We start from the raw sequence: 22014 nt of genomic DNA, 5'->3' as shown, positions 1-22014 counted from the left end.
TAGCCCTCCGGCCGTTCCTCACTTTATCCCCCGGTCTCTGCTCACGCTAGGCCGCCGTATGTGACGCTGTGTTTCGCTGTGAAAGCGCAATTACTTTGTTTGGCCTTCCAAAAATGGACACGACTAGAAATCAGTGGTTAAGTTGCATTTACAACACTGTTCCAGAACACTTCAACCCAAATATTCAGATGTGTGCAGCACATTTTATGGAGGACTGTTTCCTGATCCTGGGAGAGTAGACTACAATGCCGGCTGTTCTGACTCAAAGACTAAGTAAATTTTTTATATTTAAAGAGTTTTTATATTTTATATATTTAAAGCAAGTTTTTTGGGCAGTGTAGAGTAGGGCTTGTTGTTTGTCATTTCTCCGATCACAAATGCAGACATGGTTTTATGTTTACGCGGCGCGATGCAACGCAACGCGTAAAAAGACAGTATAAGTCATTATAATCCATAATTATGTCCCCACTTGATGCAACGAACGCCTCATTTATAATGGGTTTTCATGTTTTTGAATCATCGCTCCGGCCTGACAGGGCATCATCACAATATGGTAAGGGGCGTAACATTTCCGTCACGCGCTTGAGGTATTCGGCCAATCACAACGCACTGGATAGCTGGCCAATCACAGCACACCTTGCTTTTTCAGACCGATGAGCTTTGTAAAAATCGACGCGTTTCAGAAAGGCGGGGCATAGAGGAGAAACAATAATGTACAGTATGTGGAAAATAATGTTACAGCCTTGATGAGCATAAGAGAAAAACATGAACAAATTTTACCAACCCCAAACCTCTGAACGGGAATAAACCTGTCCACTGACATCTGTGCAAATACATCTACCACGAACAGTACAGCTAAATACTACCAGCTGACACATAGCATTACACATCCCACCGCTAACGCAAATTTTCTGAAAGCCACAGATGTTTCCTTTTGGGACAGTGAATAAGTAATAGAGGGCTGTGTTAGATAAACAGGTTATGACCTCTTCTATTGAGACAGATAGTTCCATGTCAGTAGAGAGGAACATAAAAGTGCACCCTCAGCATTGTGCGCTCTGATTGGACACGCTGAGACAAAGTGAGGAGTGCTTAAAGAGGTCTCTGGGGGCGAAATCCTGGAGTGACTCCAACATGGACTACCGGCTACTCCATCATGGTAATGTATGTAAATGTGTGTGTATATACGAAAACACAAGTTTCTTGCTGTCTTCAATTTGTTCTTGACCTCACCCCGGCAGGTTTCTCTGTGGCAGCACAGCCTAAACTTAAAAAGAAAGGCCAAATAACTTTTAAAAAAGTTGCAAAAAAAAAGGCCTGTAGCTACTCTGAATGCAGTAGTAGGACTTATGGGTTAGCCTTAGGATGTGTTTGCACACCACAGATTTCAGCATAGTGATGGCAGGTGTGACACCAACATGAGATACAAAAGAGATGCCAGCGTCTCAGTTCGGTGAGCACCTTGAGGAGAAACATCTGACATTTCTGTGTCTTTCTCACTGACTTCACCTGAACTGAACCTCACCGCCTAGCAACCAGTGAACGGCCCCCGCCTGGTCACCAGTGTCCACCTACAGCAATGAAAGACGTGCGAACCGTTCCACACAAAAAAGCACTTCATCTAAAAACACTTTAGATCTGTTCCAAAACCTAGTGAACTACCATGCTGCCTACTGCCTTCTAACTGAAACGAAACCTTTAAAAAATGGCTACTCTCAACATGAAGGCAATTGGATCATTCCCAAAAAGCGTTGATTTTCCGAAAACAAAAATTTCTGAATTAAATTCAGTTAATCTTTTTCCCACATGAAAGCTGATGGTAAGCATATTTTAAGCATAACACATTTTAACATTAAGAACACTGGCAAAAAAAACAGAGACAGAAGGACAATTTATGTTTATGTTTAGTCTATTCTCTATGCTGGTGAATATGTTATCAAATTAGCACTGTATTAGTCTTACTGTAGTTGGAGACATTAGGAGACAAACAAACAATAATTTGTAAGGTGATGGTAAGCATATTTTAAGCATAACACATTTTAACATTAAGAACACTGGCAAAAAAAATAAAAAAATCTAAACAAGCATTCTTTTTCAAATATTTATCTAATTAATTACTTTTTTGATGTGATTTTTTGCACCATTCTTAGACTTTTCACTACTGCTTACCCCCAAAAAACAATAAAATATATATATATATATATATATATATATATAAAAAGTGTTAGAAAATTATTATTTTCTTTTTTTATTTATATATTTTTAATGACTCAATACTCTAGCAAGCATATACATATGTGGTACATATAAATAATCAGTTTTTAATTATTCTACAGTACATGTTATTGATACTTTTCAGAAATGAATTAACTATTTATAATCATTTTGACAGTGTATTCTGTGAGTGACTCTGTCACGAATCATCCCTCATTTTTATTGTAAAATAAAGGCAACTGCACCTGAACTTGAGTCTCATGATGCTTATAGGTCATATATACATATATACGTAGCTGTTTATTTAGAATTGCCACAACAGAAAGCCATTCTGCCCTATTCTCCGGTCGACATTTTCAATATATCTTCCTTGCTGAAATGACAAGGACTATCTCCCTGATGTCATATTACAGTCTTACCTGCCACAGTCCCTGCTGAACTTGAAATTATATTTACCGTTCGGATGGCAAATCACGCCATCACGACAGGCATTTGTTTCTGTTAGCCATTCAATCTCAGCTTTCGGAGCTGCTGTGGGGGATTGCATTTATTATCCGCATGCCTTAAATGACAGATGGCATAAAATAAACATGTTTATAAAATAAAATAAAACGGGAGGAAAAATCATCACAGTCCTTAAAGACCACAAGTGCAGTGACAACAGTGTCTCTTAGTAACACTTAGTTTCTCTGAGCATGGCATGGATTCCCAGTTCAGTTAAGGTTTTATTAGGTGGGAATCGTCACAATCTGTTTCATGTGTAAGAGCCGCGCGTCGGGTGATGCGGGCCGTCTGGATCAGGGTCCGAGACACTGTATTAAACCGTCTGCTGGTTGCAAATTTAGAGGCGGCAGCCAAATAAAGTGTCACACTGCATTTTTCACCAGCAGATTAAAGCAGTGTAGGTCTGAATTACACAGAATTAGATGTGAAAATGGGAAATAAAGCACACAGATGACTGGAGCTGCTTGATGATGTGGAGAGAAGTAGCACGTTGGTGGCATATGGACAATCAGTGGCTGTGATCGAAGTTGAGTTTTCCAGGCAGTGTAAAAGCCCTGATAAAGGCCAGTGCAATCACGCTGAGGTTTTTTTTTCTCTCTCTTAGATGAGATGTCACAGTTGTTCTTCCAGTAACCCTGCACAATTTGTAAAATGGAAGAGATGTGCTATACAACAAATTTGAGATGTATGGAAATCGAAAGTATTTTATATATATACATATATACTTTGTGGAAGAGCAGACTGAAAAGAGTGCATTTGCTCTTTGCTATTTAAGTTAACCTTACTAAAGAAATAACTGCACATTTTATTAAAACATGCCACGGCTGAACATTTTACAGGTATGCGACCCAGTTTGGGAACCTTTAGGAGCCTGTACTTTAAGAAGCAGAGAAATAGAGCAATAGAGTTCATTAAACCTCTGACAACAGGGCAGCCTCTGTAATTGATTCATCATGTTGGTTGGGGCAGGGGGCTCAATGAATGTCTATGGCTGCCACAGTCTGTCATATAGAAATCAGACTGATGAGAAATACATTCGAGAGAGAGAGGGTGCTGTGTTGTCTGGACTTATAAGAGCAGATGAAAGCATGACTTCCTTCTTTGATGCCCTCAGATGTGAGAGATCATGACAGAGCTGGAACATGCAGTGCTGTGGACGATGTGCTTGTCTGCTTTTGCTAAAGTTTAACACAATAGAAAAGAAGAAAAAAAACACCCACTGCTAGGCTTTTCAGAATGATTTCACGCAGGGCAAAAATGCCTTCTGTGAACCTCTGTAAACCTAACAGGGCCATGGTGAGCTGAACCAGGGGATAAACACAAAGCTAATCTATCTCATATTAAAAGAAGAACCTCCAGACTGAGCGTGACCCCAAAACCTGGAGGGATGAGGTGCTTCTATGTATTTTTATGGTCCTGTTTGTGTTTGTAACACCATTTTGTGTGGGTAGGATTTTCAAGAAGTTATCTTTAAGAAGAGGGAATATAGTGTCTGCAAAGTTGAATCACTATGTCAAATCTACAGCAATCCATCATTCTTATTTGAGAGTGTTGTAAAAGAGATGTTTCAATAGACTCTACATATTACATTAAATACTTTGAATCTATATAGGCTGAAAAAAGCAAACTAGCAAAAATAAAGAAAGAAATGCATTTCAAAAGTTTGAATTCTGAAAGTTCTTGAAAGAAGTCTCAAGTTATTTATTTATTTATTTTAAATACCGTTAAACAGTAATATATTTTTTTAATAAATAGAATTTAAAACAATTTTTAACTTTTTTTCTTTTTTAATATTTTAAAAATGCAATTTACTCCTGTGATGGCAAAGCAGAACTTTCCGCAGTCATTACTTCAGTCTTCAGTGTCACATGATCCTTCAGAAATCATTCTAACATGATGATTTGGGGCTCAAGAAACACTTTTTTTATCATCACAGTTTGGAAACAGTGTTAAGGATTTACTGTCACTTTTGAATTTCAACTTAATGCTTGTTTGCTGAAAAAAGTATTAATAATAATGTTATAATGTCTTCAAGAAATAGTACACAAAGACATCTGAAAGTCTTCAATAAAAAATATAATAATATTAATATTAAAGCATTCTAAAATGTCTGAAATGTTTGTGTTTTACTGCATTTCTGTGGGAAGAACCCAACCCCCTTTTCACTGCAGCCCAGCTTCCATCAGAAAACCCCATCTCCATTACTCTTCCCCAATGCGGTATAGTGAACATACACCCTGGCCCGCGAAGGTTAACCTTCAGTCATCAATCACAATTGTCGGAGCGTGAGGTGCTGCGGCACGGCTGTACCATGATATATTACACATAGAAGTGGAGGCATCTTAAGGTGGCTAAGAGCCTGGGCTCTAATTTACAAGCCAGGCCTAATGCACATTATTGTGAAATTAACAGTGTAGTGCATACATGCACTTATGTCCCGGGATGCTCTCGACGAACTAATGCACCTCTCGCATGTCAAGCCCATAATGGCATTCTCAATGTTATGGATAGAGATGATATCAGCACAGCACATTATCCTTCATGTATGGGGTTTCAACTGTGTACTCTGGGATTCCACTGAGAAAAAAAAGGAATGTAGAGAATAGAATAGAATAGAATTTTTTTAGATAGAATAGAAGAATAGAATAGAAAAGTCTGTGGACCAAGTCACATGTTCATATCAAATGCTCATGTTCTCTCAGTTTTTAACGGCTTGGCTCCTGGACTACTGGAGGTTTGCAGGTCAGGCACTTTATCCAACTCATCTCGCTTTTCCTGACTCTTGCACTGACTGGAGAGGACAGAGATGAATTTTTAAATATGTTGTCAAAGATCTCAGTGCAGACATCCATATTATGTATGAAATGATCTCTCTGGAAGTTGAAGTTTAGGGGACTCCCATGAGTATGAGATAACATAACATATGTGACCCTGGACCACAAAACCAGTCATAGGAGTTGAGATTTATGCATCACCTGAAAGCTTTCCATTGATGAATGGTTTGTTAGGATAGGACAATATTTGACCGAGATACAACTATTTGAAAATCTGGAATCTGAGGGTGCAAAAAAATCTAAATATTGAGAAAATCGCCTTTAAAGTTGTCCAAATGAAGTTCTTAGCAATGTTTTGATATATAAAAGGTAGGAAATTTACAAAATATCTTCATGGAACATGATCTTTACTTAATACCCTAATAATTTTTGACAAAAGAAAAATCAACGCTTTTGACCCATACAATGTATTTTTGGCTATTGCTACAAATATACCCCAGCGACTTAAGACTGGTTTTGTGGTCCAGGGTCACATATATACATAGTATATAGCAAAACAAAGCAAAGGCTACAAACCCCCAATGTTTTAGGATGACCTGCATCACTTTTGGACTTCATTGCTTTACTCTAGTGAGCTTAAAGGAATAGAATACCAACATTGGTCAAAATATTTTCATTTGTCTTTCACAGAAGAAAGAAAGTCATAGAGGTTTGGAAAGGAATGAGGGTGAATAAATGATAATAGAATTTAAATTTTTGGATGAACTATCCCTTCAACAGAAATAATATTACTGTGATAACATCTGCAACAATCAGCAGGGTACATCAAATAAAGAGCTTCAGGCAGCTGCCCTTTTCCATAAATTATTTAGGAATCATTTTAGAGGAGTTCTTATGCTCAGGTTTAGTATTATCTTGAAATATTACCAGAGCATTATCAGAGTATCTCCCTTCTGAATTTCATTGTAAAGCATCTTTAGGTGTTAGATCGTCTGATTCAATGGGTTAGATAAAGTGCCTAAACAAACTGGATATCAGATGCATATCTGAAAAAGTATATGGACAATTTTTCTTTACAATCTAGATACAGCACAAATTATTTGGGTGCATAAGATGCTACTTGATTAGTTTAATTAAAAAAAAAAAAAAGTTAAAAATATGTGGGATAAGCAATATCAGCAGGTGAAATTCATTCAAATTGCAATACTTAGCATTTACTTATTATCTTTACTCAATAAATAAATAAAAAATAGAAGCCAGAAGCAATGTTAGACATCAGTAAAAAGATCAGGTAACGCTTGGGGTGAAGACACCATTAGAAGAGAACAATAAATCCCTCTTACGGCTCTTGCTGTGTTTTGTTCTCTCTGGCTAAATACTCTGTAATTAATCCTCACTTCCCTTCAGTTCACAATCAACCTGCAGGCTTTGCTTTGGCCTAACAATCACAATAAATTAAAGTGCTCTCTGCTCCCGCAGGTAAAGGCCACTCAATAAAAGTGGCCCAGAAATCTGTTATGCAATCTATTCTGAGAAATCCGGAGGAATGAGAGTGGCACCCACAAAGTTTTATTTGTTTGTATGCTGTTCTAAATGAGTGTGTGACTACAGGTTGTTTGTAGAACTACTCCATTTATATTCCTCTTGTACAGAGTACATCCTGATTAATGAATAAAGTTGCATATTAATGTCGTCCATTCGACGTCTGAGTTCACTTATAGGAAACCCAGGATTTCCTGAGCATGAAAATCTTGAGCATGATGAGCTCTGGCATCTTTTTCTTCCATTTGCAAAACGTTAATATTGCAGCTGCTACACGTACTTCAAAAGCAGTCTGAAGTCTTAATTGAATTCTGTTTATTGCAAATATGAGCTTACTTGGATTAAGATAATAGAAAAATACTGCTCACAAGGCAAATTCCTAACTGCAGTGTCTTAATGGGGCCAGCAGATGGATTACGGCAGTATATAAACAAAGTCAGTGTCAGCATTACATGACTGAAAGTCTGAGATTTAGAGTGGGAAGCTTTAGTCGATTACTCATATTAAAGTTCCTCATTCCGCATTGATATTTCATATATTGTAATAGAAAAATGATTAAATGTTTACATAAAATTAGCAATATAGTATGTACACGTCACAGTCAGACAGCTTTGGCAGCTGTGAACCTTTTTATTAAAAACGTATCTGTTATTTCATACCTTTTAAAAAAATAACTGCATCCCTTGCAATTATTTAATGTTCTACTAGGGGTCCACAGACCCCCTTTTGAAAAACTCTGCCATAGTACCCCTCACTTGTCATCAAAGTCAAATACCTCAAGAGCAAGCACAACATTACAGTTTATGATTGCTTATTGATCTTGTTCATTCTAACAGCAGGATGATTAACTGGGAGGTCAGCAGCTGTACTTCAGTTAATGTGAAGTTAAGAGGGATTTCATTTATCCACTTCTATGATTGTCAAAACAAACCATGTAATATGCTTTGTAGTCAATTTGGTCTAAACACACTGAAGCAATCATCACGAACAGACAATGACGCAAATAATCACAAACAAACCTGTCAAGTCAAAAACTTAATTAGCACATCTACCTGTCAACATCACTACACATTCATGCGTTCAGTCTTTCAACAGCACTGTAATCACTTAATTGATTTACAAATTCCTTTTGCTTATTTTATTTACAATTCCTCCCTACCTTCCTGCACAGAATAGGCAGCACAAACCCATTTATAAAGCCAACAGACCATGTAAGGACTTTCCTCGAGCTGAAATGCTTTTAAATTCAAAGCGTGTGACGGTAACTAGCTGCACAGATGATCAAGGCAGCTTGGTTTGGGTTTTCACAAGGAATTTGTTACCTTCATTTGTTTAGACCTGATTTCTCAGATATAAGAACAGTCAGGTCATTAATGCTTTGTTAAAAGTGCTCAAACCTCAAAGTTGTGCATCCTAGCATAACCAGATGTCTTTAGCAGTGGCTAAACAGCTGGACGTGACATAAGAGAAGTACAAACAGACAAAGAGAGACAAACATGACCAATGAAGAGAGCAGTTGCCACTTCACATTTTCCTCCTGGAAGAGCTGCAAGCTTTAATTGATTTTCCATCAGGGAAATGGACTGTGGATTCCGGCTCCAACACTTCCTTTTCTTCACAAGCATTTCCTATTATAAAAAAATCTGCCCTTCAAACCAGGTGTTCTCCTCTAACTTGAAGCGCGAGGACCTGTGAACTAAGAAGGGTTTACCACCAGCAGCGGCTCCTACCTCATCTTGGTTGCTTAGGATCCAGTCACACACGGTCTTCAGGGCGATTTCTGCTGCCGGCTCATTGGGAAAACCTGTGGAGAGGAAGGAGAAGGATTCAGCTTTGAATTGGAGCCATATACTAGCATATGTACTCCCACTTTAACACTTATGCAAACATCTCCATATGGCTGTTTGCTGCTCAACACTCTCCACACTTTTAGCAGTTACTACAAACAACAGTCTGTTGAATATGCACACAAATCCAACACTGAACAATCTCACTACTTATTCATCCAAAAAAACACCTACTTTTTTATTAAACCAGCATCTCTGCTGTTACACAATTCACATGACTGTTTGTACATACCCGTCTTGCATCCCAAAATGTGGTCTATTAGCTATTTTATTTATCACGGGTGCTTGCCAATTCCTTGTAGATTTACTAATCCATTAAGTTGCTTCGACATGATCATTTACACTGTTCTGCCATCTGTGGCAGGTGCCGGGGTCATCACACCACAATCTTGATGAGAAAGTAATGACACATTGACCAGTAAATGTAAGAGATGATGCCACTAACTGCCATATTAATCACCAGAGCCTGAGCCGAGATGGGAAAGCAGTCTTGGTGTTAACACAGCGTATCGATTGAGAATAAATAGACTGGAGGAGATTAATATTTAATATTGCTGAAGGAGAGGAGGAGGAGTCCTCAAACTAGTGCCTTTTACATTTTAAAAAGGTAATTAAGTACATTTAAAACTTCGAACAGAAAAGTGTGTTTAGGTATTAAGTAACTGTATTGTGTGAGATGAGTTCACTTAATTTGAGTTCTCAGTTTTTTTATTTATTTTTTTAAGTCTGATGGAAAATATAATTCTTAAAATAATTCCAATATTCCATAAGATCTTAAACATAATTTCAATATTCTATAAAATCTTAAAAAATATTTTTAATTAATAATTCATGCAAAAAATAAATAAATATAAAATTAAAAAGATTTTTTATTAAAAATAAAAAATCCAGAAATAATCCAGTCAAGATGCTATAATATACAAGTTATGTTACTGTATATATAAAAATATATGTAATAAAAAATATTAACATTTATACTACCGTTTACCGTAAGATTGTTTTATTTTGTTATTTTTTAATGAATTAATATTTATTCAGTACTGATGCATTAAACTGTTTATAAGTTACAATAAAAAATGTTGCAAGGTCACAAAAAAATCTAATAAATGCTGTTCTTTTGAACTTTTTATTCATTAAAGAAAACTGAAAAAATTGTATCATAGTTTCCGGGGGAAAAAAAAAAAAATATATATATATATATATATATATATCTATATATATATATATATTAAGCAGCACAACTGTTTTCAACATTGATAATTAGCGTATTAGAATGATTTCTGAAAGATCATGTGACACTGTAGACTGCAGAGTAATAGCTGCTGAAAATTCAGTTCTGTCATCATTTTAAAATATATTTTAAATAATAATAATAATAATATTATTATCATGATAATACTATTTCACAATATTACTGTTTTACTGTGCTGTTTATCAAATAAATGCATCGTTGTTGAGAAGAAGAAAATACTTTCAAAAACATTGTAAAAAATCTTACTCACCCCAAACTTTTGAATTGCGTGTATATATCTTTTTTATTAGTAATTTGGCCCATTTATGCATAAAAAATTAACCCTTCAGGATGCTGTAATATAAAAAATTAAACTGGGACCCAATAAGCACCCATTTTGTACAAATGGCCCATCTGTTGCTCAGCGAGTGGCGGCACTGACCCTGAAGGTCCATCTCAGCTCTCAGACGCCAGGGTGATAGGAGACGTAATTAACACACGGAGATGTTTTCACTCTCTGTTTCACCTCTCTATCTGCTCAGCAGCCTGACACTGCACTCTCCCTGTCTCCTGACGTTCTGTCTGGGCCTTTCAACACCAAATAATTCGGGGATCCATTGGATGTGAGGGAGTCTCACACCAGCCCTATCCTGTCAGTCTCCACTCCATCCATTCCCTGCTGTTTTCTAGCTCTCTCTCCTCCTGACAGGCACAATCACTGACTGATTTCTTCTGCTGGCTGGATGCCGTCAGACCTGAACTTTGGGTCAAGACTGTGCGTGAGAAACCGATAAACCTATTATCTCTCTTGAGAATAATCCACATTCAGAATAATATGAACACAAGCACATTTTGGCTCCTTTTCACACTAAACAAAATACAGAGAATGAGATGATATTACTATTTACAAACAAATGCTCAACAGCGATGCTTCGTGGCTCTTCAGGTAACCCATTAAATAGCAGTTTTAGATTAGTGTTTTATTCATATTGATTTGAAAATGACCAGAGCTGTCTGTGGGGTTGAAATACTCAGTTTTCAAAAGATTACTGGAGATTTGGGATTTTTTTAGACTTCCACCAGGATCAGTGTCTCTGGACAAATGCAGGATTTGATTGGTGGAGTATTTATATTAAAATAGGACATATATTAAAATAGAAGTTGTTTTAAATTGTACTATTATCTCACAAAATCAATGTTTTTACCATTTTATTTTTTCAGATCAGTAAATCTTAATTACTCCTATATTCCTATCATATATTTAAACTCACACACATAATTACATAAATGACATGAGTAAAGCTTGCTGACCCATGTCAAAGATAATAGAGCAAAACATTAAAGCTTTAGGCTAAACAAATGAGAATAAAAAGTGTTACTCTCCCCTATTTAAAGTGTTATGAACTTTAACGGTTTACTGAATAAATACTCACAGACTTGTTACTCACACGTCCTTATGAGAGAACGCTGATGCATATCACAATGTCTTAAGGGCAGAAAACATGGCAGAGGGCACTAGACTCATGTTCATATCACATCTTCAGTGCATTTCTGTTTTTAATGTAAATTGACTTGTGCTTCACGGACATTAATTATACAGAAAGATAAAAAAAAGAGAATCAATGAGAGCCGTGTTATGTCTGTCTGTAGAGATATAGAGGTCAGAGCTAATCGAGTTAACAGTCAAAGCTCACTGAGAGGTTCCTCTGATCAAATGTCTCGCATTTTCCATACATGTCTGAGAGATGCCCTCTCCACACAAACATCTCAGTCGGACTCATCTCAAACTACAAGGAAATCCTCCATGGGAAGGATTTTTTCTTTTTAGTGGATACACATCAAATCTTTGGATTCAGGAGTTTTTGTGGGATGAAAATGCAACTATGCATGCTACAGTGGATACACAGAAAAGCAAAACTTTTGAGAGATATAAAAAATGCAGTCAAGTATAAGCTTTATGCATAGCAATCACGAAAAATGCACAAAAGCGCTGTGAGATTTAAAACATCTCAGCATGTTTAATCAAATAATCATAAAGGAAACCTTACTTCACTTTATATTAAAAAGCACAGTATAAAAATGTTCTTTTCTCAAACAGTGAGAGGAGGAAAAAAAGTGCTATTCATTTCTTTATTTTGTAAAAAAACTAATTTTAAGGAAAAACAAATGACTGAGTCTGTCTTTGAGCCACCAAATGTAAATAATAAACAATACAAATAAAATCTGTTTTGTTTTGTTTGTTGGTCAAGGCTAATCATGAGTATGATGCTACATATACATACACAAGGAAAAACAACTAAATAATTCAGTTGATATAGGGACAAAAATATATTTTGGCATAAAAATAATGCAAAATACAGTTTCACGGTCACAATGAAATATTTCTCAAAAAGATTTGTTGTCAGCTGATGGATGCCCACCAGTGTATGGGCTGCTGATGAGGGCTCCTGGGATTTCCTTTACTTTACAAGAGAGGGAGAGAGACTCTACAGTGCACTATATAGGGTGTCAGCATTTTGTAGTGCTGTTCAAATTCTTAGTGAACAATTTCATTCCATATATAGTTCACTGTTGTGTACCCATAATGCAATCTGATTTATAGTGCACACCTGAGTTTAACTGGTTACCCATAAAGCAATGCGAAGAGGTCTGCCAAATACTAAAGGAAAAGTCAGGTTGCAACTTTAGTTTATGTTGCATCAACTAATAATATAATAATAATAAAAAAAATTATAAATTTTTGAAATTATGAAATTATAGTTTAGTGGATGAGACGTATTGTCTGTTATTGTCTGAAGGTGCCATATTCATCGATATCTAGTCAAATAATTTAATTCCCAACTCTATTACTGCTTTATGGAAGAATATTATGTGCTTCATTAAAAGAAGATCTGATATTCCTCCATAAAAGCTATAATCAACTAATTAAAGTCATAAAATTGTTACTGAATGAAAACATCATAAAACACATTTTAATGATTGCCATTGTGTTTAAAAAAATGGATCTGAGCCAATCTAAAATGATTAACTTTATAGGTAAGAATGCATCTACAAACATACAGTATAGCTAGCTGTTTTCCAACGTCAAGTTACATTTATACAAACTGTGTTTGAATGGACACTGGTAGAAGCTACTAAATAATTAACATGGAGAACTTTTGCCCCAAGAATAAACCAAAAACAGCTGAGCCAGAACTGCAGGACCTGGAAGGACCGAAGAAAGTGATGAAGGTGACGTCCAACCAAATCATTAGGACATGTTTCCAAACGGACCCGTGGGTACAAACGTAAGAAGCTGAACGTGTCAGCTAGTGGATGAAGGTTCAGAGAGACATGTGCTTCTTAGTGAATGGTCTATACAGTACTGCAGAAGACTAGCAGCAGATTTTTAATTATAATGCTGGTGTAAACGGGGGTTTAATCTTATGGAGATGTGACCCAAATCCAAAAATGGATAGACACACATATAGATGGCCAAACCAGGCCTGTCAGTGTGTGACCTCGAAAAGCCATGTATTGGTGGTGACATTTTTGTCCTACATGCTAAAATTACCCCCTAACATTTACTTTTCACTAAACCATGTCACACACACACACACACACACACACACACACACATACACCGCAGCAGCATTTCCTATGGTCATTCTGTTGTTTTCCAATGTGAAATCAACCCTCCCACTGCATCTGGGCCTAACAACATGAGTAAGTACAAAGTAATTCATATATATATATATATATTTTAATGATTAGCCACATTATTGTAACAGTTATTTTTGTATAATATATATGATTATATATTAATCTTTTGTTTTAATAGAATGAGAATGAATAATTAGAATAATGAGAAAGTAATGAGAATTGGGTAAAACTAATTAACCTGAAATTAATTAAACAAAAATGAAAACAACAAATTAAACAAACAAACAGGAAACAAATAAAAAAACATAAATTAATAAATAAATATAATCTTGACAGTTGTTTTCTTTATTCAAAATTTTACTACATTTACTAAATTTTTCTTTTTACTCTTTTGATTTTTGAGGTGAAATATAACCTGGAAACCTCTTTATGAGATTCACCCTAGTATTAATAATCAGAAATATATATATATATATATATATATATATATATATATATACATACAAAAAGACTAGCTCTGTAGTCTAACTATTTACGGTTCCAAAGCAACATTATAACTTTACATTAATAATGAAAGTGCTTCAGCTCATCGACTTATCCAATCAGAATTTAGCATCAGAACTATTCACTATTGATCTGATGTTCAGTGTGGGAGTCAGTTGCTAACTCTGGGCTGTCTGGATGTCTGATTAATTCAGCATACAGTATCTCTATTATTCAGACCGATAACTAGTGAGTAGGGGTGCTCCGATTGATCGATCACTATCGGCCGATAATCGCTTTGGGTTGTTTGATCGGCGGTCTCAAAGGCCGATCTCAAAAAAACGATCTCAATCTGATGACGCTCCTGCCATGAGAGGTTTGGCATGACATGCAGACCGTAAAATAATTATTATGCTGAAGGTGAGGTGCAATTCATATTTCTTCATTAAATAACTCTTAAAGTAATGTGAAAACCTTCTGTGGGACATACTTTCACAAACTGCGTGAGTGAATCACCACACGCGCTCTCTCTTTCCCTCTCAAAATTCTCAAATGGCTTGAAATCACATCGCATCTGCACTATAAGCGAGCTGCACGCTGCACAGTTGACACAGGAATTGTCACTTGCACAATCGAGGCAATGTAGCATCGTCACTAAAGTTTATAAATTGCATTTCTTTTTAATACTTGCCAGTGTTTAAACCATTCAGCGCTTGCGCACTCTTCTGGAGACCATGCGCTCATGCACACTCGCAGTGCACACACATAACGCCAGGTTCACGGTTGCGGTCCGGCAGTGTGTTCCAGGAGCAGTGCGTCTGCAGCAGTGCAGAGATTGTTTCCGCACCGAGTCTATTTTTCCTGCGCTGCAAGCACTGAATTAAAGTAACAGCACATTTGCGGTAAATATGAAAACGAAAATGTAGTAATTACACCATAAATGCATATAATTAAAGTATACTGTCTTTCACAGTCAACACGTATGGCTTGTCGGCTAGTTTTAAAGGAAAAGAGCACTTTTAGATAATAAGGATGTAGCATCGTCACTAAAGTTTATAAATTGCATTTCTTTTTAATACTTGCCAGTGTTTAAACCATTCAGCGCTTGCGCACTCTTCTGGAGACCATGCGCTCATGCACACTCGCAGTGCACACACATAACGCCAGGTTCACGGTTGCGGTCCGGCAGTGTGTTCCAGGAGCAGTGCGTCTGCAGCAGTGCAGAGATTGTTTCCGCACCGAGTCTATTTTTCCTGCGCTGCAAGCACTGAATTAAAGTAACAGCACATTTGCGGTAAATATGAAAACGAAAATGTAGTAATTACACCATAAATGCATATAATTAAAGTATACTGTCTTTCACAGTCAACACGTATGGCTTGTCGGCTAGTTTTAAAGGAAAAGAGCACTTTTAGATAATAAGGCAATAATAGATGGCACTCGTGGAGGTAGGAAAACAAAGTTCTTTATGAACGCAGGATTGCTTGTAATAAAGATTTAAAAGCAAAAGGAAAGGCAGTAGAGCTGACGGTTTCTGTCAACGGTAAGTTTTAATTTAAAATATTTGTGATAAGTATTTAAAATGTTTTGCCACTTGCTTGAGCAACTTTTTTGTGCTGTGTGTAAGCTATAGTGCAACAATTGCACGAGTGTAAAAACAAAAATGCACTGCATGATCGAACATTTAGGTGAGATAAATATACATTTTTGAAAAATGCATTTTCTAAAGAATGCTCTCCTCCACCCCTCAAATAAAAAAAAACAAGAGTCACCTAAGAGGGGAATTCATTTTCAAAAATGAAATTCAAGCCCTGAATAAATGTCTAAACTTCCTGATTGGAGTATTACTATAGATAATTCTACATTATAAAAATAAGGCTTTAAAAATATCGGTATCGGTGATCGTATCAGCAGATACTGCTTTCTGTGATCGGCCTCAAAAATCCTGATCGGAGCACCCCTACTAGTGAGTTTATTCAGAGTGATTCATAAAACACTTCATAAAAAAGAAATCAAACTCTACTTGTTTACGAATCAGACATCACTAGCTGAAAAATGACATACTCTTGTCTACTGTTGTCACATGCAATTGACATTTCTTGCCTGTTTACCATCTTACTGCTCCCAATCTTTCTCTCATGTCACATTCAATTCAGACTGCGAGTTCACAGCTCAGCTAAAATATAAAATCTAGTTGCTGTAGGGCCGTAGATTTAGATTCTGCTCAAACAACTGTGATCTCTGAAATATGTCCTCAACCCTCAAAACATCCGCGAGCAGTGTCAATCTTGACAATGATAAAACCATGAAAGTGTAAAACACTAAACTTTCATCCGTTTCCCTAGATGCAATGCTAAGATTTTTTCCCGCTTGTGCTGATATAACCCTACATCAGTATGTGATCATAAAAGATTCCCTCCCTGAGCCTGTATTCACACTTCCACTCCCCAGCATAAACCTCGCTACAGCACTATCCTGAGAGGAAAACCTGTACGATATCAAGGTAAAGAGATAAGGGGTTCGGCCCTGACCCACTACAGAGATGGACAGGGGAATCACTGAGTGAAGACACTTAGTCGGCTGACCCTGGCTGATCCTGAACAGCCGTTTGGATGCATTGTCTGGATTACAGCTACCTATCTCACACCACCAGAGTTGCAGGCTAAAACGAAAAAAATCTCAGTGTCAACACACCTCTTGTTCATTTACGGGTAAATATTTGTCAAGCAGGGTTGTGTACCATTCAGAAATTGATTGAAAATGGCTTTTAAATTTTAATTTATCTCTGAAATTGAAGTGAGGTACACTGAAAATAAAAAAGGTGTTGAAACAATTTTCACTCAGAAATTGCTAGTAAATATCACAATTACAAAGAAATGGAAAGAAACACACTAAAGTTAATGCGAAATCTTGAAGTAGAAAAACTGAAATAGTATTTTCATGTAAACCAAACTCTAATAATCTTTGTTTTATTTACAAGTAAACATTTTTTTACAGTGTAGCAAAAAGGTAGAATGTAGAATTACAATTCAAAGTTTGAAAACTGTTTAAAAAGTCAAGTAGGAAGGTATATAACCTTTAGAATGATAGCCAGATAAAATATCAAATAATGAAATATGTAAACTTACATACATATTTCATATTTTGTCTGTCTGACTGCCTGTCATTAACCCCTGTGTGTTTATGTTTATATATATATATAACCATCACAAACTATGGCTACGTCCACACGAAGCCAGAGCTTTCCCTATCCAATACCCCCCCACACGTCTCAAGAAATATCTGCATCCACACCGACACCTAGTTTATTAATGCAATCGTTCAGTGTTTGTTCATGTTTTTGTTGCTGTTACGTGACGTAGCGGTGTCTGACTAGAGGCGAGACGTGGGCTGATGACGTCATCATTTCCGAAAATATACGGATTCGCGGTCCACATGAAAACGCAAAGGTGGTGTTTTCAGATTTATCCACTCTGGGACCCGGTTTAAAAAATATTGGTTTCACTCTCCCAAAACGCCGGATCCATGTGGACGAAACGCCTATACGACACAAAATGTATGCGTATACAGCTAAACACGTCTCCGTGTGGACGGGGCCTATGTCTAATATCAAATATCCCTCTCTTCTTCTTACTATGATATGTCCATAGAGCTTGACTGTATTAAACTGACTTATATTTTTCTCCACAAGGCCTTGGGAAGGTCTTCGCAGTGGATTTCTGAGAGAAAATAAATAATAAATCATGCCTTATCACCAGGTGTACACAAACCTTAAATGACCAGTCCTTGATATGGTGATGAATGCTTGAAGTCAATATACCCCAATGAGCTGGATTATGAGGCAATAAAGAGCTCTCTTCAAATGGCGATGACAGTAATCTAATGAGTGACACGTTTTGATGTCAGACAGCCCCTGTCTTTTCCTTGACAAAGTCATCAGGCAGTTAAACCTCATGGGCACAGAGTGAGTTTTTCTCCTCTAGGCTTCGGTGAAAGATGAACCGGCGTCTAATTCATTTTCTCTTTGTTGTTTATCTAAAGGCAGGGCTGGATATATCATGACAGATTGTGACAGCGCCGTAAGGAGGAGGCTGTTAAGATGCCTGAATGGTTCAAATGTAATTGCAGTTTTCTCCTTTTTGACACTCTCTCTTTCTGCAGGCTAAAATAAAAATGGAAAAATTAACTTGTGGGGTTCAAGGCTATTGGATTTGAGTTTCCCTGATATGAATCTTACACACAGATGTTGTGAACAGCATCTTTGAGTTGTCAGAGTTGGAATAACTGAGACCGAGGACAACAGTAACACTAAATATCTGTGATCAAATACCAGGTAAGAGCAATGACACATGCTCAGTACAGTTCTCTGTCTGTCTGAGAACAACTGATTTAGAAGAATAAAAACGATTCCTCCCTCCCCCAGGATATAAAGTATTTTTCTTCTTCTGTATAAAGTTATAATGATTTTGAAACTTTTAACTTTTGTCTATTTCATGTGTGAGTTATTGGGTAAATGTTTGCATGAATGGCAGATGTTAACACTGTAGCTACCATACAAAAATTGTACGATGCAGTGAGGTTGGGGACAATATTAATAGTTATAATAACTATTATTATTATTATTCACCAATCTTACAGCATTAACAGACTTATCATTTTTATGTTTAAAATATTTAATGATATTAAATATAATAGAAAGCTTACATTTAAAAAATATTTACATTTAAAAATAAATAAAATGAATACAAAAATAAAACTTTTCTTTATGTACAATACAATTTTAATGCCACAATAAAATAACATTTTAAAAATAAATATAAAAAAGTTTTGAAAATAATCTCAATACTCCTTTTTTTTTACAATAAAATTGGAACATTACAAGATTAAAACATTAATATTTAGAGAATCATATCAAACTTACTAGAATAAAGTTGAAGCTTTTTTTCAGATTCATAATAGGGGTGTAAGATTTCTATTTAAAATTTCATAAATGAGCTTTATACTGTATAACTTTAATCTAAAAAAAACAAAAAAAACATGGCACTAACAAATTTGCTTTTAATGAACCAAATGCACACCCAGGGGGGAAAAAAAGTGAATTAAAACTTTTCTTTATGTACAATACAATTTTAATGCCACAATAAAATAACATTTTAAAAATAAATATAAAAAAGTTTTGAAAATAATCTCAATACTCCTTTTTTTACAATAAAATTGGAACATTACAAGATTAAAACATTAATATTTAGAGAATCATATCAAACTTACTAGAATAAAGTTGAAGCTTTTTTTCAGATTCATAATAGGGGTGTAAGATTTCTATTTAAAATTTCATAAATGAGCTTTATACTGTATAACTTTAATCTAAAAAAAACAAAAAAAACATGGCACTAACAAATTTGCTTTTAATGAACCAAATGCACACCCAGGGGGGAAAAAAAGTGAATGATAGATCCAGACAGGGTAAAGGATGACGCAACCTTTGTCCACCTCAGTGCTTTTCCTGTGTCCGCACTATGTAAGACACTGACAGATTTGCCAGTCCTTCCCATCCTCTCTAAAAAAGAAATAACCCATTTTAACCCGTCTCTCGTGGCATTGATTGATAGGCTATGAGCGTCGGACTTAATAACCTCTATCATACTATCCAACCCCTCTGCTGGCAGCAGGCGCTAGTTTGTTTATGGGTGGCATCTCCTCCAAAATGCCATGTGTGTGAAAGCTCTAACTGTGCTAATGGTGTGGGCTGAGGGATTGGACTGTCAGCTGGGAGTGAGGCCTCATTTTTCTACCTGCCTGCTGTCCATGTTTCCAACCCCACAGAACCACCCCTTTCCGCCTTACCCTCTGTACCCCGATCATCTGTCAGCCTGGACCTCAGCTCCCATGATGCAGCAAAAAAAAGAGAGATGGCTTGTCAGCTTCGGTTGGTTGAGTGACAGTTCTACATGTTGGATCAGGGTGGACGGGGCTGGTTAATCTGGTGGTGTGGCCACATGGATTGTGTTTGTCTCGCTTGGTTAGCTTATTCACATTGAGGAAGAGAGCAAATGTTCCTTCAGCTTATTTGAGAATGTTTTAAAAACAAACGTTCATGACTGCCAAGGTAGCATATGAAAGCTCAAGCGTATGAAATTAATTTCCCTCCTAAATGAGCGTTTACGGTCTATTTTGGCCAAAAGAAACAAGAAAACATCAGGTTCGGGAAGTATTCTAGGTTATTAGCTCTTTGATCATGATATCCGAGCGCTCTTCTTGCTTTCAGAGTAAATGCTTTCTCTCTCTGTGATGATCTGAACAATTACACAGTGCAGAAGAGGCAGGTTGCAGATTATTTATTGAATCAAACATAACTGCATTCTTTCTGAAGTGCTGAGATCTCAAAGGCACTTTCTTGAGGCAGAATCTTGCGCATACACACAAGTACATTATACACTACTGTTCAAAAGTTTTTTTTAAATTATTGGATACTTTTATTCAGCAAGGATGCATTAAATTGATCAAAAGCGACAGTAAATATATTTATAATGTTACAAAGAAAATCATTCACACACACACACCTATTTTAAATTTTGACTATAAGAAGAAATGTTACTTGAGGACCAAATCAGAAAATTAGAATGATTTCTGAAGGATCATGTGACACTGAAGACTAAAATAATGGCTGCTAAAAAGTCAGCTTTGAATCACAGCAATAAATTATATTTATATATATATATTTTTATTATTATTATTATTATTAATTAGTAAGTTAATACAGTAGGGGAGACCAAGGTAAAACATCTCTGTAACATGTGTTTCCTTCTGGAGCATCAATGAGTGTTTGAACCTTTTTTTAATGGTTGCGTTTGAGTCCCTCAACTGTCCTCAACGTGTTATTTATCTAACACTCATACTCAGCCTACACCTCAAATTTGCACATAATATACAGTACCTGTACATACAAAAACTGTCTATTGTAATATACCTGCACACACAATTGTCAATTTATATATTTTTATTCCTTATTTACTTTTTATTTTTATTATCTGTGTTTTTTGTTCTGTCACTGTCATTCTGTTACACTGTGGAAGCTTCTGTCACGAAAACAAATTCCTCGTATGTGTAAACATACCTGGCAATAAAGCTCATTCTGATTCTGATTCTGATTCTGAAGATGGATCTCAAAATCATACAGTCACTGCTGGAAAGGGTTCAAATATGCAAAAGATGCTGGAAAACTGAAGAATCTGCAGGACCTGGAGAATTTTTCTGAAGACTTTTTTGTAGCAGTGGCATGTAAGTCCCTCAGCTGTCATCAGAGTGAAAAGATGGATCTCAAAATCATACAGTCATTGTAGGAAAGGGTTCAAATATGCAAAAGTAATTTTGCCATATTTTGCCAAAAACCAAATAATTTAGCAATTTAACTGTTCAGGACAAACAAGGGACTAAAACAAGGGAACAACTATTACAAAAAAACCCCCCGCTGTGGATCATCCAGGTAACAACACAGTATTAAAAATCAAGCGTATGCAAGCATAACTTCTGAACGGGTCATTTTTATAAATTCAACTATTACTTTCTCTTGTGGACTATCTATCAAAAACTACCCACAAGCTTTTGAACGGTAGCATACACACACATCAGGCACATTATGCATATTTGCAGACTTCAACATACTTCTTTCTAAAAAAACAGAGACAATTTTGAAAATGAAAGTAAGGCTGGGAGAAGTTAAATACATGAAAAGATTGTAGAGGTAATTTGCTCATCATCGGCTCGTTCATTTCTACAT

At 36.2% G+C, this 22014-nt stretch overlaps 1 protein-coding gene across 1 annotated transcript in view; it reads right to left on the bottom strand.

Moving 5' to 3' along the window:
- Window positions 1-22014, bottom strand: part of LOC107585524 (O-acetyl-ADP-ribose deacetylase MACROD2-like) — a 570464-nt gene that overhangs the window by 97277 nt on the left and 451173 nt on the right. Inside the window, exon 9 of the mRNA XM_016272570.1 lies at window positions 8765-8838. Coding sequence (XP_016128056.1) covers window positions 8765-8838 — 74 coding nt within the window. The remainder of the gene's footprint in view (window positions 1-8764; window positions 8839-22014) is intronic.

The sequence above is a fragment of the Sinocyclocheilus grahami genome, unplaced genomic scaffold, assembly GCF_001515645.1.
Source record: "Sinocyclocheilus grahami isolate Dianchi unplaced genomic scaffold, SAMN03320097.WGS_v1.1 scaffold71.1, whole genome shotgun sequence".
NCBI classification, from domain to species: domain Eukaryota; kingdom Metazoa; phylum Chordata; class Actinopteri; order Cypriniformes; family Cyprinidae; genus Sinocyclocheilus; species Sinocyclocheilus grahami.
Note: the sequence above shows the minus strand (reverse complement) of the source record. Positions and strands in the feature narration are given on the sequence as shown.